This window comes from Prosopis cineraria, unplaced genomic scaffold, assembly GCF_029017545.1.
Source record: "Prosopis cineraria cultivar Desert tree isolate PC_DT_omini unplaced genomic scaffold, ASM2901754v1 PC1, whole genome shotgun sequence".
Classification (NCBI taxonomy): domain Eukaryota; kingdom Viridiplantae; phylum Streptophyta; class Magnoliopsida; order Fabales; family Fabaceae; genus Prosopis; species Prosopis cineraria.
The window spans coordinates 2,411,008-2,436,031 of NW_026555332.1; the positions used below are offsets into that span (position 1 = coordinate 2,411,008).

General features: G+C 33.1%; 3 protein-coding genes across 6 annotated transcripts; all 3 read right to left on the reverse strand.

Annotated features, from left to right (window-relative positions):
• Nucleotides 1-1,767: 1,767 nt before the first annotated feature.
• On the reverse strand, nt 1,768-4,917 carry LOC129313587 (bark storage protein A-like). 3 transcript variants are annotated; one of them, XM_054956840.1, is made up of 6 exons: nt 4,166-4,917; nt 3,846-3,913; nt 3,153-3,308; nt 2,871-3,074; nt 2,227-2,349; nt 1,768-2,117 (listed from the first exon to the last, which is right to left on the reverse strand). In XM_054956840.1, the coding sequence occupies exons 1-6, from the start codon at nt 4,377-4,379 to the stop codon at nt 1,929-1,931; spliced, it is 954 nt and encodes a 317-aa protein (XP_054812815.1). In that variant the 5' UTR covers nt 4,380-4,917; the 3' UTR covers nt 1,768-1,928. The 3 variants fall into 3 exon arrangements, with proteins under 3 accessions (XP_054812815.1, XP_054812807.1, XP_054812825.1); XM_054956832.1 differs by having other exon boundaries at nt 2,227-2,406; XM_054956850.1 differs by lacking the exon at nt 2,227-2,349.
• A 148-nt stretch (nt 4,918-5,065) lies between these two features.
• LOC129313573 (3-phosphoinositide-dependent protein kinase 2-like) lies at nt 5,066-13,619 on the reverse strand. 2 transcript variants are annotated; one of them, XM_054956814.1, is made up of 11 exons: nt 12,960-13,619; nt 11,300-11,480; nt 11,084-11,136; nt 10,230-10,331; nt 10,042-10,153; nt 9,884-9,962; nt 9,486-9,651; nt 7,831-7,965; nt 7,605-7,705; nt 7,058-7,280; nt 5,066-5,497 (listed from the first exon to the last, which is right to left on the reverse strand). In XM_054956814.1, exons 1-11 carry the CDS (start codon nt 13,128-13,130, stop codon nt 5,414-5,416), a joined length of 1,407 nt encoding a protein of 468 aa, XP_054812789.1. In that variant the 5' UTR covers nt 13,131-13,619; the 3' UTR covers nt 5,066-5,413. The 2 variants fall into 2 exon arrangements, with proteins under 2 accessions (XP_054812789.1, XP_054812797.1); XM_054956822.1 differs by lacking the exon at nt 5,066-5,497 and having other exon boundaries at nt 7,095-7,297.
• Nucleotides 13,620-18,355: 4,736 nt separating this feature from the next.
• LOC129314522 (glucosamine inositolphosphorylceramide transferase 1) lies at nt 18,356-24,303 on the reverse strand. The gene is made up of 4 exons (XM_054957981.1): nt 23,711-24,303; nt 23,171-23,293; nt 20,638-20,805; nt 18,356-20,247 (listed from the first exon to the last, which is right to left on the reverse strand). Exons 1-4 carry the CDS (start codon nt 24,029-24,031, stop codon nt 18,565-18,567), a joined length of 2,295 nt encoding a protein of 764 aa, XP_054813956.1. The 5' UTR covers nt 24,032-24,303; the 3' UTR covers nt 18,356-18,564.
• Nucleotides 24,304-25,024: the final 721 nt, after the last annotated feature.

Below are 25,024 nucleotides of genomic sequence, written 5' to 3' on the forward strand. Positions count from 1 at the left end.
CCTCTATCTCAAATTATAAAATACTTTTAAGGAAGATTCAACGTCTCAAAATAGAAGACACTTTGATAAAAATAAAATTTTATTAATGATATTTTTTTAATATTGTCCTTCCTATATATTCTCTCTCTTTAATATTTTTTTATTGATAAAGTATTAAATGAAGAGTATTTTTAAAAATTTATATTTTTATTTTAAAAAATAAGATTGTAAAGTATATTTAGTAAATTTTATTAATATATAAAGTTTTATTTAAAAATATTTTATAATTTAAAATGAAGGGAGTATTATATGAATCTATTTGGCATTGGGGACGAGGGGTAGTTAAAAAAACATCTATTTATGAATACTAAAATGTCAAATGGTGCCGTTCACGTGAAAAGAGGGAAGAAATCGTACAGCAAAAAAAAAAAAAAAAACGAAGTAAGTTGATCCGTTGGACTGGCACACGTATTCTTTCTCTGAAATGGCACATTCGTTAGCTTCTTTCGTTCCTTTCACTGTTGAATTGCAGCTTCCCTCACATCTTATCTGATGGCTTCCTCATAGATCGTGTAGTTTTATGACTGAAAAAACAATTCTAAGGTGCTTTTTTGCTACAAAATGTATTCTTATTTGTTTTTTTTAAGTCTATTTTATTCTTTTAATTTTCATCTTCTCTCTCACGCGTCACAACTCTTCCTTGTGTTCTGTGTTTTTTTTTCCCCTCAAACTCCATCTCCTGAACCATCCAAACTTATCAACCGTTTGGTTTTTGTGGTTTTTTTTTGTTTCTTGATCGATTTGATTATCCTCTTATTTCTTTTTGGTCATTCGGACCGAACTAATGATCGATTTTTAGTTCAATAAGTTGAACTGACTGATTCAGTTTAATTTTTAATACCTTAAAAAGTATAAAACAATGATCCCTTGCAACTAGAGAAAAGAATACAAGGATGGGTCAGGCTACTTGTTTAATTTTTTTTAATTTTGAAAATTGAAAAAAAATTTTATTAGTGCAATAAAATTTTTGGGCTCGAACTCAAGTTACTTGTTTAAACTTGTATTTGTTTGTTTAAAGACAAAGTGTGAAACACAAAATGCAGTTGAGTCCCTCCTTGTTACTAAGTTTAATTTAAGGAGTTGCTAAAAGAAAATTTCATTCTTAATCCTGTGATTTCTAATATGGCTAAAGGAGCAAAGGACAAATATTTGACAAGAATTTAAGTGACTACAGTGTCATCATCCTTGCACTTGGGAGGATTAAATGATATTTAATTATTTTTTGTAATTTGAACGTGTGAAAGTCTAAATGTTGCCATTTAAAACTTGAATTTACATCAATCCATTTGGATAATTAAAAATTTAAATTAAATCCTATTAATTTGGCTACATTTCACATTGCTGACAATAAATACTATTTATTAAATAGGGTAATGACTTTCTGGCCTAAACCCACAAGGATAGGGCTCATGAGGGTCAAGTCATCTATTTCCTAGCTTTATTTACAACCAAAAGCATCAATTTAATTTTGACTTGGGAATAAAAAATTTTAAAATTTCAGTAAATTTTTTCCTTACTAATCATATGAAATTATAAAACTACCTTTTTTTAATATTCATGTTAAATATTAAATAACTAGTTGTGAATTATTATAGAGTCAATTGAAAATAAATATATTTAACTAATACATGAAGGCGCGAGAATTTTACAGGGTTTTAAAAATTTAACATTATTATAAAATTTGCAACCAATTTTCCCACTTCTTAACACAAAAAATAGATCACATGATTAAATGAAAGTGCCTCTAAAGGAGTCTGAATATGCGCTAATTAAAGGAGGAGAACATTATATTATTGTAGTCAAGAACTTAACAGTGAAATGTAATGAAAATGCCTCTAAAGGAGTCTAAATATGCGCTAATTAAAGGAGGAAACATCATATTATTGTAATTAAGAATTTAACAGTGAAATGTAATGATGGTGTGAGGAAGGCAAAATCTTGAGAAGGTGAAGCAAAACTGTGACAGCATTAGTAGCAGCAAGAGCTCCAAAAGTATCAATGGCTTCGTCTCCATTTTTTCCCGCCATATCTGAGATGCCTCTTATCACTATCACTGGGAATCCATTTGATAAGCATGTCTGCAAATTAAACACATTCATTCATTCATTCATTCATTCATTCATCACTTTTTACTTAATTAAGAGACTCAATTATCATGCATCAGAGTGGCTGATTAAGAAGACTGACCATCACTACTGGGAAACTCTCCATATCAACAGAAGAAACTTGAAATGTTTGGAACAGAAAATCTCTGTAAGCTTCGTTGTCCACGTAGATGTCGGCTGATGTGCCATTCACACCAATTACTAACTTGGGATCATGTGGCAGACAAAAGCTCGAGTTTATACATTGTTCTAGTTGTATCCCCTGTCACAAAAGTTTCGGTGAGTTGAATCTCAATAAAACTAAATTAAGTCTAATGACTCAAAGTCAAAAGTCTCAGGCACTTAGCGCCTGCTGGTAGGATTGATTCATTCTATTGCAAGCAAAGCGATTCAATTTAGATCTTTATGAGTTGAAGACAGGAAATGGGACTTAAAAGGTACTTATAGATTACACACTAATAAATTGCCACAGATACAAACCTTTATTATATAAATTTTCTTTACAAGTATGTTTATTTTTATTTGTAACAATTATGAAAATTAATTTTGGCCCTCACTTTCTTGTGATCTTTCATTTTTGGCCTCCTCTTGTATCAACTTCTAAATACGTGCATCACATTAACAGTAGAATTCGAACCTTGCTCTCATAGGATATGTGTGCCGATTCATTACTAATAAAATTTAAAAGTAGAATATTGTTTTGTTAGAATGAAAAGATAAACTAACCTCCAAAGTAGCAGCAAGTTGAAGCCATTGAGAAGTAACCTTTGCCCAGATCAAACGCTGTGATAAGTTAGGTTTTCCAGTGACAGAAAAGAATTCTTCAGAACTGTAACCAACTCGTCCCAACAAATTTTTGCCTTTCGGCACATTGAAGTTTCCAAAATCCAAGCGAGCAAAGTCACTGCTTTCAAGTGTCCCGTTCGGTTTCTGCCATTATTAAACACATACATAAATTCAATTCGAACTTGAAAGAGAGCAAAATAATTATGAAGAGAATTGAAGTACCAGCCAGTCCCATAAGCCAGTATGGATGAATTGTTTGGGAATGGTGACATCTCCAAAGGAAATGGAGTCATTTGCACTACCAGCAATTCCAAAATGGAGAATTCCAATTACGTCAAACACATCAATCATCTGTTGTGTCACTGCTGCTGCATTCAGCTGTAATGGTGAAGCCAACACTAAACTCGCTTAGAGTTTTGAAAATATTGCATAAATAATCTCAATCCTCGTTAGGATTTCAGGAATGAATTAGATAAAAAGGTAGAAGAAAAGGGAAGAACGACATTTAATAACCTCTAAAAATATTATGTAAAGTTAAAAATCCTGAAATTTTGAAATTCAAAAAGGGATCGTAGTCTTCAATTGGAATTAAATTTTTTCTTATATTATTTCTTTCAGTATTCATCTTCCACATTTTCAATATTTATATTTTACATTTCTAGTACTTGATTTTTTTTCTTCAAATTTTTAGTAGTCATATCAAATGTTTTTAATACACATCTTCCATGTTTTCGATATCGATATCATGAAAGATTATTATTGAAAATATCTAAAGTGACTACGTTCAGTATTGAAAATACTAGAAATAACCACTGAACATGTGAAAGATGAGTATTGATACTTCATCAGATTGTTAAGGCAATATTAACTGCAAAAGAGAAAGAACTGATGAATAAGCAATTCATGTGTACGTACCATTCCTACTCCACACCTCACAAATATAACTTTCTTATCGAAGATCTTCCCCACCCAGTATAGCCTCCCTGCAACCAACATTTTCAACACAAACTAGAACATAAGCTTCTTAACTACATGGAAACATATTCACAAAAGTAAGGAAAGAATGACAGCTGAGGACCTCATAATAAAATTAATACCTCTATCAAAAAAAAAAAAAACAAATCAGGATGTCATCATAACTTTGGTTTCCAAACTTCAAAAAGATCCTGATTCGGCATTAATCTTTTAAGGAGATCCTTAGTTGTCATTATATGCCTGTTATATAGAAGATGAACCTGAGAGTTCCACAAAAGGGTGTTTTGGATCGGGTTTGAATGCCTTGGAAGCGAAGAAAGCGATCTCCTCAGGTGGGTAAGCCGCTATGATACCAAAGTATGGCCCTTTCAGTTTCAGTTCCTTCATCACTTGCACTGCCTTGCTTCTGCATAACGATACTGCAAATTCTGCTGTCAAACTCAACAGCAAAATTACCAATATTCTTGTACCCATGCTTGTTGAGCTTCACAGTTCTCGTTAACAGGCATGTCTCTTTACTCAGTTTAGTTAGCTCATGTTTTATAGACTGCGTCTGCCTCTTAGCTCACTTAACTTTCTCTCTCAAACTGATATCTGATTATGGTATGGAACAGTACTACCTATAAGTCAACTAACCAAACATGAAAGCTTTTGTCACTTAAGTTAAAAATCAAGATATGGAAATTTCAACGTTTACAAGGAATTGATTTATCTGAACGTGGAATTTACTCGTGATTTATTTTTAAAGAATTTTTTTTCCTGAATCCATTCACGAGAAGTCAATAGTCTGTTGAAAGTTTGATTGAAGGGCACGTGAGAGGGGTAAGTAGATATATGAATGTCAATGGGGCCCATGAATTCAAATCTCTCATCCCCTTCTCAGAGAGTGAGCCCCATGTATATGGTCTTTAGTTGTGTGGTAAAATTATTTTTATATCATGAATTATTCCTCCTTTGGGATAAACTTTTCCTAACGGCAGAAACAAATCCAGCTTCTCCATTTCCCACCACATTTATTTATTTAAAACAATACGGAATTGCCAGATACTTTACCTACATTATTATATCTACAATTTTCCAAGTGCAAGATCTAGTTATTGATTTCCACAGTTCAGGACGTCTTTGCTGTCTGACAAGGGTTTAAGCAAAGCAGCCAGAGATAGAGAAATTCATACCATATATAAAACAAAACTGGTGTCATCTTTGAGCTCGTGGTATAAGTTTATGAATTTAAGTTCTAATACAAATAAATGATTCCATCCTCTTAACATGGCCTAGATTTGGTATTTTTCACATTTTACATGTCATCCCATAGAAGCATGAAGGGGGCTGGATAAGTAACCATGAGCCCGGGTTGTGAGAAATTAGCTTAAACCAGTTTTGGAAAGCTAATCTGCAACTTCATTTTTCTATCAATGAATGTATCAGAAGGTTATGAGTTGATTAGTCCCCTCATCCTGAACAGTAACAGGCACAGGATACCCAAGATAATGTTGTCAGAAACAGTTTCATCGGTTTTGAAGCCCTTCAATTGCCTTCTTCCACTGCCATGCTCTTTGTTTTGCATCTTCAAATGACATTACTTTCTTTGGCTGCATTGTTTAATCAAAAGAAATCACAGATCATGACAATTTTAAGAGGTCAAAACGAAATCTAACAGGAAGGGCATTACAAGTTCCGGAAAACCCTTCAACATAGCTCTCCTCTTCATGAAGTTTAGACTTACATATGACATTGTAATGTGGGAGAAATACTCACGGCCAAATTATTTTGACGTCACATACCATGACCATTTGGTAAGAAGTAAGGTGTCGCTTGGTTGCCAGAAATGATGGGTATAGAATGGATTAAAGAAACAAGAATAAAAATGAACTAAATTACCCTCCCCCTCATGGTAAGCATAAAACTCAATATTATATACCACAAATGTAAAAATCACTCATGACTCTCAATCTCAAACTAAATTAGCCTCCTCCCATAGACATAATTGACTTATCTCCCCTCCATGTCTTGATCATTCCATTTTTATTTTTATTTCTTTAATCCATTTCACTCCCTTCCTTTCCAACAACCAAACGGTTTCTAAGTAACAAATTATAAGCCCTCCAGCATTAAGTCTCAGGCATTCCAGTATAATGATACTTCTGAATCCAACACTCCCCACATTCAGTTGGACGAATTCAACAATTATCACACACAAAGTAAAATAAAATATAGTGTGAATCATGCCTTAAAAGACACTGGTGTCTGAGAACGGCTTGATAACCCGGTTCTTAATTTATCTGATTTTTATTTCAAAAGTAAAGAAATAAGGAGTTTTGAAACGCCAAATATCTAATCTACCCACCATCTAAAACCTATCTTCTAAATTAAAGTTTTGTATGTTGGAAAGACTATAGCAGAGCCATGTATATCAATAACAATAATGCAGCATATTACTCAATGTCAAATATAATATGAAAATTAATTTATGTATTTATGCGTATTGTACATACCAGTTTATATCACTTACCTGACCAAAATATATAAATACACAAGCGCATGCCTCGTGATAATGTAGGCCTTTGCTTTACCATGTTATCATCATCTACTTACATTTGAACTAACCAACACACACACACACACACACACACAAACTCCAAAAATTATACATTGAAGAAAAATAACTAGCGATTTAATTCAATGCAACCAAATCAAATGCCATCACAACTGGAATTTAGGATTTATGTGGTACGCCCAAGTTCTAGTAAGACTCAGATTAAATAACAACCAAATCTATGTCTAGACCCAAAGGAATAATTTGTTTCTTAAAGGCAAGATTTCTACATGAGTTAAGACATTTTCCAACAAAAAGACCAAAATCCTCATGAACCTATTAGCTATTACCGGTGTTTCAATCCGAGTTCAATTTGTGAGGGCTCAAAAAGAACGCAGGGAAAAGGTGAAAACAGTTGACCAGGTAGCATTATAGCCTCTTCTATTGCTTGCATATACATTAAATCTCAAATTAAATATTTACTTAAAAGATTATACATATTGTCCATAGTCACGTTGAACTTGGGGTCTTCTTTTTTACCATCAATACACACAGCTTACGGTAAATGTAATCTGAAAATATTATAACAATATAAATATAGAGAACAGGAACTTACTGTGCAAATCTTAAAATGTGAAGGACTAGTCACTTGGACAGAAAGTTCACTTGGATTATCAGACCATAACATATTTCCCTTTACAATTAGCTTTGATGGGTCAACGTAGATCAACTTTGGCTTATTTGTAAGGATGAGCTGAACCTTCTTGCTTGTCAGTTTCTGTAGTTTCTTCACATTTGAAATCATAAGAACAGATTCCCCAGGTTCCAAAAACTGTTGCCTGTAAGAGAAGAAGCACTGATTTTGATTTTTAGTTTGCTTCTACATAAAATGCACAAATTAATGAAAAACCAAACAATAAGAGAACTCTTACAGAGATTAATTAATATCAAAAGCAATATGAGGGCAAAATGAAATCATAACGATATAAATTTCTTCATTGGATGTGCAAGATAAAGGAAAACATGGCACCATTATGTTTTAGAATCCTACAGTACAGGAACATATTGAGACTTTTTCTGACGATGTTAATTTTTGTGTTTTAGTGAGACATGGATGACACCGTATACAGACTCCACACAAACAAAGGAAGATGATGATTTACCATTTTGAATCGAAAGAATCAATTGAAGCTAGCCTGGTCACATGAGCAGTCCCATCAGGAGGAGCAGCAATGGTATTTCCATCAGATTTAGCAGAACCATCCTGAGGATTAAATGGGGAATCATGATGTTCAGGAGAATGACCCTAATTGTGAAAGTGAGATGATGAAAAAGAGAAGGTTGCCTATTCTCCCAAAGTAACATTTAAAAGCGGAGTGAGAATCAAACCCCTGCTTCTGGAGAAAGTTTTGGGGGGTTTTGATCCCTTATGTTTTTCCAGTTTACTCCCTTGAAGAAAGGATGCATTTTCAGAACAGCATAACCATCAGGTCCTGCACCTGGTCTCCTCATTGGGTTCAAATCCTGTACCATAATAGCATTACTGTTTTAAAGAAATATTATTTATATCATGCTTGGTTATAGGGTAAACTACTCTTCCATTACCTGAGAAATGCATGAATTACACAATCATCTCTACTATGAAAATATACGCAAACCTCGCTAAAAGCAGAAATATGACCAATATACCATCAGGGGTAATATTGATTTCTTTTACTAAAATTTATTATAAACATTTCTCATTTTTTTAAAACTTAAAATTTTATTTTAAATGATGTTTATGTTGTGTTAAAAATTAGTAATTTATTCTAAATTTAACAAGGTTATTATTTTACATTTGTTAAATCTATTTTGATGCTTATTATATTATATAAATAATGATATTTGGACAAAATAGGTGCATTTCTAGCAAGGGACTTCAATGTTGCATCTTTTAAATTTAAAGGCGGGAAGCATAAATGTTCAAAATAAAGGTCACTTAATTCGGACATCTTTCATTAAAAACATAAAAAGGAGTCATTTACTTTCAATTACAACTAAAGCATAATCTTTTGAATTATGAATTTCACTCATTCAATGCCATTACATCTTTTAGAGCTCTTTTATCATATGCATAGATGCTGAGCAACATTTTGAAACTCTGAACAACTTTATTTAATACATTTTCGGAGTCCAACAACTTCAAAGAGAATAAAGAAAAACCAAGCATATTCACTTTAGGAATCTTCCACAGCAAATGCAGCTGGAAACTCACTTTTGTACCTGTGTAACCCTTGATATTCCATAAGGTCATATAAAGATCTCAAGTGGCTTCCAAAATTTTCTAATTAGCTGTGATTAGAATCTATTATTGGATGCAAAGGTTAGTTTCAGAAGTAGCATATTGAGACCAAGATTTAGAAGTAGGATGAATTCAACTTTTCAAAAAAGATATATATTGGTTTTGGAAATGGAAGGAGGTCAAGTATCCATCTCTTTAACTTATAAAAGCTATACTTGGGGAAAGTACACTGATCTCTGAAGGCTCTCCTTTACATGAAGCAACTCATCTTTTGCTGCCTTCAAATTGTCAAAGGAAAAATTCTTTGGGAAAATAGCAATGAAGGACAGCTAAAGGAAATTTAAATCAATCAAGGATTAGTTGTTATTAAAATCCAAATGAAAAAAAGCACAAATGGACTTGTTAATTTAGAATTAGTTGTTGTTAAAACCCGAATAGATACTTATTGATAAAAGACTAACTTGAATCAACAAGTATCCATTTTAGTTTTGACAACAAGTGATCTTGACTAAAGTAAATTTTCTCCAGCGATCTTTGATTGATATTTTCCCAAATTCTTTCTAGCTAGCATTGCCATCATGGCAACATGTTATCCTGTTTCGCAACAGTATGCTCTGTTGTAGGCAAAAGATAAAATACATTAACTCTGGATTATACTGTCCTTTATTCTTTTAATTTCTCATTTTCAAGAGCAGCTACGTAAAATCACAAATGTGGATAAAACAAGAAGTGATTCCTGCATGCAAATCAAAAAAATACTAACCAGTAAACGGTCAATAAGGTCAATTGCTTCCTCAGAAAAGTAATCTGGAAATCTAAGATCTCTGGCTATAATTCTTTGGAAAATAAGCCATTCACTAGCATCTTTAAATGGAGAAGTTCCAGAGAGCATTTGATATAATGTGCATCCAAGAGCCCAGAGGTCATTCCTGTAGTTAAATATTGAAAGAAATAAAACAAAGGAAAAATAAGGATTATTGTGTGGTAGCCAGGCATGAAACAAAAAGCAATAAAGCTACCCAGTGCGAAGACTCTAAAAAGCAACTGAAGTGCCAGAAATAAACCTCAATTCAGAAAAGATAATGAAATCTGTAAATAATGTAATAATACTATCAAAACAACATGCAAGTCATTTATAGTCCAGGATAGTTAAGTCCCTACCCAAAAGTGGCTGGAGAAGAATTAAGAACCTCTGGAGGGACATAAGCAGCTGTCCCCACAAATGTGCAGGCTTTATCATCTAGGGGGAAAAGGCAAGATAACATACATAAATAATGATAAACATAACAAAGCAGTTTCCACATTACTCTTGATTTTACCTGATGCTGCTGCATTTGGAAGGACTGTAATGCGGCTGTCCTGCATAGGCTTCACACTCCCAAAATCAGCTATTTTAATATGTCCTTCAGCCGTAAGTAACAAGTTCTCTGGCTGCAATGTAAGAAATGTGATCTTTTCACATACCCATATAAAATGATGAAGTAATGCATTCATGGCACAGAACTACCTTAATATCACGATGTATCAATCCCAAACTATGAATATATTCAAGAGCATCCACAACTTCAGCTGCATAGAACCTTGCTTCATCCTCAGATAGACGACCTTTCTGCACACAGGAAATCGATGCTAATAGATAGCAAGTAACAAGGTGGCAGAAAGATACAAACTACACAGATAGCAACAGCTTCCAAACAATAAAGTGTAGTAAAAAGAGAATACTATTTAATAGAAAGACCACCAAATTCGAATATATCCTTATGAAATCATTTGTCTTCCAACCAGAAGCCCATTGCACAAACATGAAAGTAGTTTTGGGTTACCTAAGTGGTAAGAGCAAAAGGAGATATCAAAGGTTCAAAACCTCTCAATATACAGCCTACTCCCCCCCCCCCTTTCCTTGTCCCAAAAGAGGGGGGAAACAGAGACAACATTACAACATGTATAATGCTTCTCTGTGAACCAAAAACTAGAAACACAAAGTAAAAAAAAAGCATGCTTTCTACATAACTAAACAGAAATGAATACCGTGTTGCTCACAATACATGCATACTTAAGAATAGAGGTGTTTATTGCTTCATTTGGGATCAATTGTCAAAGTTCATTTTGAAATGTTCATTAACATGTACAAATAATTTATTGAAAAAGAAAATAGTAATTTATCCCAACTGTAGGAAAAATCCCATAACAAACCTTATGGATTTTCAAAAGTACTTTTTCCAAGTGCAGATTATAAAAGACAACAACAAATAAGACCCAACTCCTACAGTACTACATCTGGGTCCTTCTGAAACAGCACCAATCAAATTAATTGGACTCCAGCATGTGGATCTCATGTCTTCAAGTGTTATATTAGCTTACCCGGGTTATTTGATCGAAAAGTTCTCCACCTTCACAGGACTCAAGTGCCATGTCTTCATGTTGGGGAAAGAAAACAACAAAAAGCCACAAGAAAAATATACAACATTAATTAATAGATCAAAATGGGTGGGAAGCAAAAGCAGGGTTGAAATAAGATAGAGGAAGAACCGCATTGAATGAAATTATACAGAGAAAACAAAGCCTAAGAATACCTACAAATGGAAAATGTGTCTTGAAATGTGAAAAATAGGCGCACAATGCCAGGATGGTCCAGTTGATCAAGCACTATGCGCTCCAGCTTCACATAAGCTGTTTTGTTCTCTTTAGTAATAAATTTTTTATCCATGATTTTCAATGCATACACAACTCCCGTGTCCTTCTTCTTTGCCCTCACAACCTTAATACAAAAAATAAAATAAGATATGTGGTAATAGTTTAAAAGAAATGTTGAATTTACTCAAGTAAAATAGCAAAATATCAAGAGAATTAAATTTTGAAATCACATAACTTCAACCTTAAAAATTTGTTAATGCAATGGATTGAAATGTATAGTTCACACAGATCACCGAACCATAAGGCTTAATAAACAAAGAGACTAAATGAACAGGAAGATTTAACAATATTAGCAAGGTGAACTACAAGACTGATATTCCAGTCTTTGGATAAGTGACATCCTACCAAAAAATGATATTGTAATCTCTAAATAATGGTCAGAGGTAACTGAATACTTTATCCTTTAAGTCATAAATGATCATCAAAATCTCAGAATACTTTGGCATGCTTCCAATGTAAACCCCTCAACATTGCCCCTTCTCTCTTTAGCCATGTCATCTGATATGCTGAATCACCCACACAACTTCACAATTCTTTAACCTGCTTCCCATGAGTAGCCCCTTCAATATTCTCCAACCTAGTCCCGAAATGTTGGTTAACAAACATGATAACCAACTGGAATGCTGAAATCTTTCACTACAGTTTCTTCTTTCTCAACGAAGGTCCCAAGCCTGAATATAGTATCATTTGATTTTAATTGAACTTTGTTTGTTTGTTAGAATAAAGCAGTTCATGTTAAGCAAAGAATTATAGCTGATAGGGAGCTACAACTCTATTTCCTTCATCCATCATAAAGCAAGTTCAAGTGCCATTTTTTGAACAAAACAGGGTTTTATGGACGCCACAGACCCCCAATCCACCAACATCCCCCCCCCAAAAAAAAAAAAAAAGCAAAGCTACGCCCAGAAGGATTAAACACCCAATGGCCTATTTATGCTTGCCAAATAGGTCAAGTTCAATGGTTAGTGCGCCCAAGCCCAAGCCCACTGATCACTAACACTCTTGTTTTTCCCTAAACATCATGTTCATTATCATAACAAATCCAAATTGTTACTGTAAGACACTAATAATACACATTACTATAGCAAGTATATGACCTTGCCGCCCCCCTAGTCCTAATCATTGCAAAACATTGTGTTGGGATGGGAGCATGTGAGTGGTCCACATTCAAATCGTAGAGGCTTTCACAAGACTGAAACTTATTGACAAAACTACTTGAGGCTTTCAGTGACAATTCAAGCTTTCGATCAAAGGTAATTGACACACAAACGCAAATATGTATCCGTAATGGAGAATGAATGATGACGTTCAGATGATAAAAAGAATCTGTGATAAAATTTAAAACTGCATTAGACGATTAAGTGAAGCCACGCGAAAGGCGTAACAGTGATACTCAGATTTATGAAAAAATTGACAACTTCAAGAAATATGGAGCATATGCACACCTTTTCAGATAGATGGTAAGGTATATTTGTCATTTTTAAGAGGATGCAACAATCAAAATGCAAAGGCAAACCAATAGTAGCAATCAAACACGACAAACCTTAGAATAAGAGCCAACACCATAGATCTTTCCCAATTCAAAGTCCTGGATGGTGAAATTCTCCTGAGGGGCTCTGAAAGCAAAGCTCTTAGATCTCTGCACATTCCCATCAGTAGACGAGTTCTCCTGAATCCTCAACTTGGAATCAAAATCCTTCTCCATAGCCAACATCGCACTTTCGCAGACTTCCCCTCTACATTCTTGTACGAAATTCTCCCTTTACAACCCCATGATCAATCTCTCTCGGAGAACCTCGGGAGGAGAGCTCAGAATGGTCAATGAGACTACTGGGAGAAACCCATTGGCGCTTTGGATGAAAGCAATCCTTGAGTGATATTCTCTGATAAAAAGAAAAGGTAAGGCGATTCTTTCCGGTTAGGGGCACAGCATATGGCTACATGGGTATGCGTGTATAATCTGAAAGCGATCAGCTTTAGCTTTCTTCCAAATTCAAAACCCTAAAAAGCGATGCCATGGAAGGAGAGGTGAGAGGAAGACATGGGGATCGAAGAGGAGAGTGAGAGTGAAAATGGCACATGGGAATGAATGATGGGGATCATTCATGCTTTCTCCCAATGCCTAAAATGGGAATGGAAGTTGCGCACGATCAGACGCCTTGGGTCTTGCATGTACTTGGAAATTACAACGGATTTTGTCAAATTCTTTTTTTAGTAAACTGAATAGTCCGATTCCTGTTTCCTCTTTCGTTTTTGTACTCGGAGTGTGAGGAAGGGGTCTCACTGTACATAAATAATAAAATAAATATTTTTAATCAAAATTTATTTTTTAATAAAATAGTTATTTATTTTAAAACTAACTCTATTTTTTTATTTATTTTTATTAAGTACACTATAATGAATATAAAATCATTAATTAATAGAAACACTTTAAAAAAAAAGACAATGATTACATATCGAAAGATTGAAAATGCTTTACATTTTTTGACATCTAATTCTTAAAAAAATATTTTATATTTTTAAACGATGGAGTATTAATTATTTAATTTTTGTGACACCAACTCCTTGTGACAAATTTATAAAGGTAAATATAATTTTTTATATTTAAATTTTTTTAATTATCAAGCTGGTTCAAGAACTTTGACTTGAAATAATTAGTACATAATTTTCCTATCCTTAAATTAATAATTGAGAGAAATTTTAAAAAATAAAAAGTTCTATTATTTGAATTTATAATTAGATCAACGATATGTGTGTGTATGTTAATGACAACAAGTTTATATAATATATATATTATGTATAGCCCTAATCTGGGTTCGAAAAATTATTTAATTAATTTAAAAATCTACGGCAGCAGAAATTTTAGCTGTGATGCCCATTTTCAGACATTTAAAAATTTATGTATAATTATTAAACTAAAACATGATTATTCTTTTTGCAATCATTCAACTTTTATATTCTTAAAGATTCATGAAATTTTTTTGATATTTTTAAAATTAAGAAGTTTATGATAATTGATCGTAGTATTTTTCTTGCTTGTTATTCTTAACTCATGAATAATGTGGCAGGCTAGAATTTTTATATATAGATTATAATTTTTTATTAATTTTTTTATTATTAACTTATATACTGACTGTCAACTTGTTTACAAGGTTTTTTTTTTTTTTTTCCCTGCCAAGGTTTACAAGGCATTAAGAGTAAGAGCAACTATTTTTTTTTTTTGACATGAAGTATTTAAGTCAACGTCTTTAAGATTGTAATAAAATATTTATTTATAATCACTAATTTATTAAAATGTGTTGTGAATGCTTTATCTATATAACTAGGTTTTATACTTGCGTGATGCACGAAAGTATTAATCCTCATTTTGTATTTAAAATAAATAAATAAATAATATTTTAATGAGTTTGTTTTTAAAAAAAACAGACAAATATAATAAGTCATAAAATTTTATCTGAGAGATGTAAAAGAAAAAAATTAAAAAAATCAATTAAAAAACTTCTAACCACAATTCTCCATTTTTTTAAAATTGAGGTCGCCAAAATTTAAAATCCCACATCCCAATTATTTTCTTTGATTCAAACAAATTATAAAAATTAATATAAGTTAAATTATGAGTAAATATTAATTTTATAATTTTATAAAAATAATAGTTTATAAAAAGTGTGAAATGGAATTGTATATATGGTTATATATAAATAATTATAATAATAAAAATTAATAATATATTTTATTTTCCCATCATATTTGTGATTAAAAAATAAAAATAAACTATAACTTGTTTTTTCAAAAAATTTGTTATCTCATTTATAATCAAATATAGAAAATAATTTATTTTAATCTATGAATTTTTATATCCATGTAAATTAAATTCTAAAGCATATAATAATAATAATAAATTAAAACATATATCTTGTTTTAAAATATTTTTCTTTTAAATTATATAAACATCTTATTTTATTTTAGTATTGGCTATATATAACTAAAGGAGGATAAAAAATTTTTTGTTGAAAGAGGTATTCACATTTAATGCTCAATTGTATCTCAAATAGAATTACTTTTAATAGAAAAATACTTATTAGCAATAATAAAATAGATAAAAATTTGTTTTATTCTTACACAAATTATTTTACAATATGATATCATGTGTATATAAAAAATATAAACAATTTTTATATGTGATCTCCACATAAATTAAAATTTAAAAACATATTTAGTTAAAAAGTTATTACTTTTAAATATAAATAACCACTTATTTTATTTAATAATTTCTTATACTTGTAAATATAAAAAATGAACTGAGTATGATTATCAAACTAAGTCAAATTAGAGTATTGTTCAGCACAACTTAAAAATAATTTTTGCATTCACATAATTTTTTATTGTAAAATTTTTCACCTTTTTGTCAACTTATTTTATTATATAACTTGTCATTTTGTATATATTAAAAAAATAAAATGACATTTTATAAACAATTTATTACCTTTACACTTTGTTATTAAAATTTAAAAATTAAAAATTAAATTATGACGTACACAAACAAATAATATATTAAAAGAACTATCATTCATTATAAATTATAAATCATTCTATTTTATAATTTTTTATCTAATGCATATTTAAAAAGGATATTAAAATTTTCTTCAATAACAATTTAATCCTTTAAGTTTGCATCAATAATAATTTAATTTTGTAAGTTTATTGTTGAAAGAAGAGGTAATATACTATTAAAATTTGCTAATATAGATAAAAAAAATTATTGAATTAATAGCCACATAAATTAATAACAAAATAAAATTGACTTGAAGGAAAAATTTTTCTCATTTAGCCATATGTAATATATGAGATTATTAACATACCTTATATGTCAAATTAATTTAAGGGTCAATTTTTATTTCAAAACATAAAAGATTAAAGTAATAATTTAAGAAAACATAAGGAATTAAATTAATAAAAAATAAAATTTAGAAAATAAATTAACAATTAAGCAAATTTGAGGGACTTAAAGTTTCATTTTCTTTTTAAAAAATAAACAATTTACTTTATTTTAAATTTCATTATCCATGGATATTAAATATATGAACACCAATTTACTCTAGTTTAAAATTTATTGTACAGGATAATAAATTAAAAATACATATTATGCATACAAATAAGTAATTTATTTTATAAAAACTTGTTTTATTCTATAATTTATTTCCTTGTGAATGTAGACCTAAAGTTCATTGGATGTAGACTTTAATTTTGTAATTTTATTATAAGTTTCCAATTTACATTTTTATTATTCATTCAACGTTTAACATTTACAATAAAAAAGTAGATAGTATTATATGATAAAATATCTTACAACAATCAAATTAAATTGCATAATTGTTATTGTACTATATGTAATATTTATTAAGTGATAGGATTTGTTTTAATCATTAAATCCAAATATGATACATCTCACAAAATCACTATAGTTCTATCATATATAATTCATTGACAAATTTTACTATATATTTCCTCAATTTTTAAATATAAGCAAAATTTTCATATGATTTGTTGTTATTTTTTTAGACAAAAAAAATTCAAAAAGTATTTGTAACTTCTTTTCTTGATTACTCTTCATTAAATGATATTATCATTAAATTAAAAAAATTAAAATGTTAATTACAAGCACATCCTAATCCAAATTTTTTAATTTTAGACATAAATATTAAAATTAACTATTTTTTTAAACTCTATGAATTGATTAAAATTTACTTATATATAAAAATGAATGAAAATAAGTTGATTGATTTAAATAATAAAATATTCTATTTTATAATTTATGATTTAAATTTGTATGTTATAGTATACATTTAGTTATCGATTACATATACAAAATACAAATAATAAATAATAAATTTTCTACATTTGTAAAAAAAAAGTTTATTAGATCTCAAACATATTATTTTTTATGAGTCTTATATTTACAAGCATTTTTTACAATAAGTTCCACACTTATTTTTTTAAAATTTTTTATTGTAGGGTCCATATAAACTTTTATTATACAAAAATTAAATTAAAAAAAGAAAAAACTATGATACTATTCATTCAATTGTAAATGAACAGTGCCATGCATGCACTTTATTATATATATTGGTTTATTTTTTCCATTAAATTGTTAGTTATAGAATTATGGAAAGTGACATGGGCACTAACAATCATGTTTTGCAGAAATCATTTACTTTAGCTGCTTCTTCTTTTTAACTAGCATCTACAGCTTCCACCTTTACTTTAGCTACATCCATCATTCTACAATAACAAAAATGTGAATTGTTTTCACATTCTTTTGAAATGTATATCAGAATATGACATGGCAACTAAATAATTAAGCAATGGAAAAAAAAATTAAATGACAATTTTTTTCAACGAGGCAAATCAGTTTTAGGTACTTCACATGACATATGAACCTTTTAATTAGCCCAAAAAATTTTCTTCTTTCACTGATAAAATTACTTATAATTGCACATGTTATGAGTCTTACATAGTACACAAAGTATGTTTTATAAATTAAAAAATCTCTCATCCAACAACCTAATTTTTTAAGATAGATTGTCTTTTTAAATTTATACTTGTAAAATTAATACTTTAATTGAAAGGCCAACGTCATGGAAAAAATTACTTGATTTTAATTGATAAAAAATTGAGTGAAATATTATAAATTGGGATCACTAACGATGTCAACTCTCCAATAAGATAACATTATTATGAGTTTTACATCAAAAAACCTCAAAAGATTAAATATAATTTATAAGTGTGAGAAACTCTCTCATTTAATAAGGTGTAAACTAATCTATTAAAATCAACTCCCATTTAGAGCATTACATGAACTCATTTTTTTTCTTCTATCATCGTGTTTCCACCTTTTACCCCAACACATAGAGTTGGAGGAACAAATTGAAGACAACAAAATCACAAAACCAATTTTAACTTAAAGACACAAAAAATGCCATTACAATACTAATTTACAATTTGCCGAGAATCTATTTAAAATCACCCCACATAAAATTCTGTGGGGTGGAAAAGCATGAACAAACTTATACCAGAATAAATCTAAAAATACAAAAGTCGGTAAAAGGTCCTACCTCTTGATTAAAAGAACCTCCTTCCTATTACCATTTCTATACATCCCAACCATCTTTTCTACTGTCAAATCCCCACTTACGACCAGCCAAAGTTCCATACATCTCTGTAAATTTCACAAGGCACTCGGTTCTCAGATGATAATGCACTTTTGTGTTCCCACTTATTGCTGCACCTGAAAACTTTGATGTGTCAATTGCCCAAGCTGGTTTAACATAATCCACTGTCCTAGATGAGCTTGCATTTGCATACAGGTAATTCATAAGCACATCTTCACAGTTAAAGGATTTGTCTACCATTTCTCTGCCCTCTTTGGCTTGCTCACTCCAGTACTTCTTGAAAGCTACTTGAGAATCTATGAATGCTGCACCGGTGAGAATCATGTTGTACCCTTTATGCATCCGAGCGTACTTTTCTGCCCTGTATTTCAATGGGCTCCCATCAATGAGCCTAGGATAGAACCCAACGATTCGATCTGGGTGCCGTCGCCATACCTTGAAACCTCGCTCCACATCATCACATGTCATCATGATGTCATCGTCAAGCTCAAGAACAGCTCGTGTCTTTATCAATGGATCAACCTTGAATCGATTATTGAGTGAGTTCTTTTCCTCTACCCGGATCCTCACTGGGACTGCAGAGTCCAGATCAGTTGGCTTGGGAGGGACACCTTTGTTCCACACCACAACAATCTCTCGCACGGAAGAGCATCTCGAGTAATGTTTCACGTACATTTTCAAGTTCCAGAGTCGAGCCTCGTAGGTCATTGTTAATAATGTGAACTGTGAATAGTGGCCTTCCAATGGATAAGGTTCTTCTGAACCATTGCCCCCGTAGATATTTTTAACCCCTACGCACATTAATCCAACCCCTATTGCAAATATTGTAACGATAATCAACCTCCTAGCACAAGCATTGTGCTTTATCTTGCTCCGTAGAAATGCCGGTGCTCTGTTCAACCGGCTACAGAACCGTCTAACTTTAGAAGAAAACAAGTTCGACCTTTCCCAAGCCAAGGAAGCAAAATACCTCTTTCCAGAGCTATGCACAGTCCAGTTGAGAGGAACAATACAGTTCACAAATCCAAGTAGTACCCCCAATACCACAATGAGAATAGCAGCAACTGTAACTGAAACACAACCAAGAATGAATCGCCAAATTGGATCTCCAGAAGGAACACGATCCCCATCCATAACCGCAACCCAACCACCAGATGGCAACTGTTGCGCATCCAGGTGATGGTACCGAGCACCATTCCAAGCATTTCGACCCTTGATGGGCTCAGCAAAACCCAATGGTACTTCAATTTCTTTGTATTCTTCTGGGGTAAGAACTTCTATCTTAAAGACACGCACCCGTCTCCCATATGTTTCACCACAGTCCTGACCTATACGATAAAGATTCCCTTCGTAGAAAAATGGTCTGCCTCCATTTCGAGCACCAAAGCTCTTGTCCACATTATATATGGGGTTTTTCTTGTGAGGTTTCCAAGGACCAAGAGGTGAACTACTATACCAAATCTCCAATTGACCATTTTTCTTGGAGCCAAAACCACTATGGTCTGAGCCAAACAGCCAATACCCTCCATCATATTTGACGATTAAGGAATCCACTAGGGGCTTTTTTATCAGGACCTTTTCTAATGTCCACTGCAAAGGGAATTCAATTGCTTTATAGAGACGCAGTTCTCCTTTTTTACTGCTTTCAGGCATCATGTATATCTGAAAATACAAGGGAAAAAATGAGGATTACTTACAAACAAAAATGGCTAGCTAATAAAGTAAATGAATCTTAACGCGTAAAAGTGCATAACTGGAAATGTATTAAACTTAACACACTATTTTTCCCAAGACCAACTTTTATGAGGCATTGACTAAAAATGTGTGCACCCAAAAGATAATATCGTAAATGTGATTCTAGAGTATTTCATGTAGTTCAAAATCTTCCAGCAAGTGCAGGTTTTGCAGATTCATTTAATTAAAAGAACATTAACTTTTGTTGTTTCATTTGCCTGACCAGAAATTAAGGGCCCTGGAAACACCAGAAGCTGTGGTTACCACAGATGCTCGAATGTCATGTGGTAATAGGTAATAGTATATTGAGGTTTTTACCTGGCCCAGATGCTCAAATACAAATGGAAATGAAAGATGCCAGTCCTCATTCAAAGCAACGCCCAACTGTTGCCATGTAGCTCCCTTGTCTGTACTTTTGGCCACACCAATATCACCTTTCAAAGTGATAGAATTCTTAGTCTCGTAGAACAGATAAAAGGAATCTTCCTGAAATGTAATACCGGTATAAGTGGCCACACTCATGGCGCTTATCCAAGAAAGTGTTAGAAAATTCACAGCCCTAAAAACCTCACAAATGTAACAGAGTAATTATCATTAGGATTTCACATAACTCAATTCATACACAACTATTTATGAGCTGTATATAATTAAAAAATTTAAAGTTGAACCGAATAAATCTAACAATAAGTTTATCACACAATCTTAGTAATTCAAAGACAAAATCTTAAATGACATGTATGAGGACTAAAAGCAGACGTGCAGTATCAGTCATGTCCATTCAGTAGTATCTCAGCTGTAGACTGAGGGCCCGTTTGGTTCAATTACATATCTCTATGGTAATGCAATGCAATGCAATGAAATGCAGTATTGATTACCATGTGCCTGTTTGGTATATACTAGTGATCAATGCCAAATACATTATCTAATGACTCTTTTAGCCTTGGTCACCAAAAAACACAAAAAAAAAAAAAAAATTCCATTCCAATCCTCCTTGTTTACCAGCAACCCCCTACAAATTTAACAACGAGTATTCAGATAGCAACATCAACTAAAAAATTCACACAACAACATAATAAGATCTGGAAAACGAGCAATGAAAAGATGGAAAACAGATCTGGAAATGGGGAAGAGAAGAAAAGGTAAGTTCAAATCTTGAGTTTGAAAGGATAAGGATGCCGCCACTAGTGAGTTCAAAGAAGAAGGTCATCACTGGTGAGTTCAGAGAAGGCTGCCACTGGTGAGTTTGAAGAAGAAGAATGCTGCTGCTGGCAAGATCAAAGAGGCCGATGGCAGAGATGAGGGGACAGGCAGATAGTAGTGACAGAGATGGCAGAGGTAGAGGAGGCAAGGTCGTCGAACAAGAAAAGGAGAGAGGGCAGAGCTGTCTAGCAAGAAATTGGAGAGGGCACTTTTGGAATGGGAAGATGGTAATGAAGTGTGATGAAGATTCATAAGGAGGGTATGAATGAATATTACCATTGTTTTGGTAATAATGATTACCACAAGCCCACATGAAATGGTAATGCAATCTTGATTACCGATAGCATTGCCAAAGGTGCAATGGGATTGAACCAAACGGGCCCTTAATAATGCAAAGATTTGTTATGAAGTACAGCATAGATAACTTATAAACTGATAGTTAGGGTAGCAGATAAGCATTGATTAACAGTGGAGTTGGTTCAGGGTAAAGCTTTTTCTTTGGTAGTAATGAAATCATCAATTTACCCACACACCAAAAAAAAAAAAAACAAAACAGAGGAAGGTAGCAAAGAACCAAGTTGAAAAAAGAAATTAAGATGTCATCCGACCAAAGAAGATAGAGAAGAACTTTGATCAAGCTTCTTTCTTTTTCCCTCCTTTTCAAAATTTTTGTTCAGGGAGTAAACATATGTGAGCACTTTGCAAAAGATAAAAGGGTCATGCTACTTTCGTCAAAATCAGTCCAAAGATATTTCATTTCTCCCCCCAATAAATAGTAATACTCTGTTCACCAATGATAATCTTCTCAGAAAAGAAAGACACTTAAGACGAACATAGACAATCGAAATGACCACTTGTAAAATTATTCATTCTCTTAAAGAAGCACTTTAACCACTTCCTACTTTCTGCTTTATCTTTTTGCAGCTCTACCATCATGAAACTTTGAAGCCTCGAATATAAAGTTGTCATCTCACCTAGCTTCCTGAGATAAAGATTACAGGAAGCTAGGAACCCCAGTGATGCCACTAAAATTCCCAGGCTTCACCAAGTTTATATCTCTAAATAACTGAAAATATCAAATCTAAAATTTTCAAGGGTTACTGCTCTCTATACGAAAATCCCTATTCTGCGTCAGCGAGTCGTATAACTAATCTCACTTAAGTGCCTTTTTGGCTCCTGACACGCATAAATCAGAAAAAAGAACAAATACAGAGCATTCTAGCAAAACTGAATATAATGGCAAACTATATCGGGAAAAACAACTTATTTCTAACCTGCGGTAATGGATTCCCCTCAAGTAGCCTAGCAACCCTCTAAATCTCTAGCTTCTAGAAGCTTAGCAGAGTAAAATATACCCAGAACAATGGGGAAAGAACAATATTGAAGCAGCCAGAGATCGTTTCTCGGAGTCATAGCACAATATATGATGCCTGACTTTGCTCATAGAAATCTAATTTTTGACTGCAGACAATGAAGAATATCGATTGCCCCGAAACACTGACTTTAAGAACAAGACCGCAAGCATAGAATATATTACTTCGCCGGCATGTACAGAAGACATAAAAAACAGAGAAGCAAAGGTCTATAACTTTTTTGTTAGAATCAGAAACTAAAGAAATAAGAAGGAACCAATAGCACAAACAGATGTTACCTGTATGAAAAGAAAAGGATCGGCAACAAAATTGCTGGGGAAACCAGCATCCGAAGCTGAAGCACACGTCACCACTGGGTTGGCTACTGGCCAAGCTGCACTTTCATCTTTCCACACATTCGCCTGCATACAGTTGGCATCATCATATCCAAACAACACTTGTCAATTAAGTAATCCCGCATCGGTAAGAAAATTCCAATTGAAATTTATTCTGTGCGATCGCGAAACACAAGGATCAATGGAGGGCTGATCGGAAAGAGAAAGCCCAACAAAGGAGGGTCTTCTGAAACCATGATCCACAGTTTACAAAAGAAAAACGAAAAAGAAAACAAGTAGAAGAAGACAGAATCTCTTGCCAAGATTTATTTCACAATTACAGTTATTTTTTCTACACACGGCATTTATGAGGAAATTGACTCTGGCGTGTATAGAAAGAAACCCCCGGGGGGGGGGGGAGTGGAGCGAAACTGAAAGAAGACAGAGAGGGGGGGGGGAGGGGGAGGGGGAGGAGGGGGAAAGAGAAAGAGAAAACAGACTTACAGTTTCAATGGGTTTTAGAGAGAAGGGAGAGTTGCCATAAAAGACCCCAATAGACCAAGAACCCTCATTGTCTTCCTGACAACCGTATGAGGAGAGGCCCGTACGAACAGAAGGAGAGAAAGCGAGCCAAGCATAGAAGGTAGCAATCGATCCGAACAAAAGCAAACAACCAAAGAAGAAGACGAAACCAGAGGAAAACAAGCGGTTGTAGTAGTGCAGGTGCTCTAATCTCCACCTACACCAGCACTTGAGGGTCATATCACAGCAACTGCCGTTACCGCCACCATTGTTACCACCGCCGCTAATCTGGCCGGAGCCCATGTAGGCGTCACTGGAGCAGGTGGTTGAAGCCGCCAACTCTACCGGGAAATCTCACGCCACCGCGGCAGTGCCGCCGCGTAGCCCCACCGTTTCCGGCATTTTCCCCACGAGTCTCCTCCAAGTCTATAGTAATAATTCTCTCTCTGAGACTGTTTTTCCGGGCCCTCTCTCTTTATTCTCTCTCTAAAATGAAGTTGACGGGACACGTTTGTAAATTACGGAATCAGGGGGGTAACATATGGGAAGATTGCCCCGAAGACTGGACGCATGAAGCTTTATCCCTGTGTGTATAGTGTATATATAAGGTTCAGCTTGAAAGGAAATTCAACTTAAATTCAAAAAAAAAAGTGATGAAATGAAACGGACTCGCGCGAGTTGGGGTAAGACAGTACTCGCTCCCAATGGGAGCCAAGTAATCAGCGGAGCTGACGTGGCAGGAGGAGGTGGCAGAGAGAGGGCGCAGGCCTGTGTTGTATATTTTGGATATGTGTAGTCGTTCTGAAACTTCAAACTCTGTTTTTTGCTCAATTCTTATATTGAGGGGAAATTAAAAATAAAAATAAGAAGTTTGGAAAAAGAGGGAAGAAGAAGTGGAGGGCGGGACCGTCGGATTTGGAGGGCAGCGTTTGGAGGGATGGAAAAATGTGGGGATTTTTAGGGTTTTTGAAGAGGGAAAGTGTGTGGGGTCCACCAGCTTTATTTTTCCAAGTTGGAAAGAGGCTGGATGGTGGTTATTGCTACGAAGATGCATCGTGCCTCAAGTATTTAGACTGCTTTTTTCTGACTGATGGGATACGTTTGGTTTGAATCAGGGAAAAAAAAATATCAATTTTGTTGTTATATTATTATTATAATTATAATTAAATATAATAATTGATAAAAGATTTGAAAACCTGCTAACTTTGTCTATGAGTGCAAACATGACGATGGAGTGAGCTGCTTTGGCTTAAATATGATCTTGATTTTGAATTTAATGCAAATACGGAAAAAAGA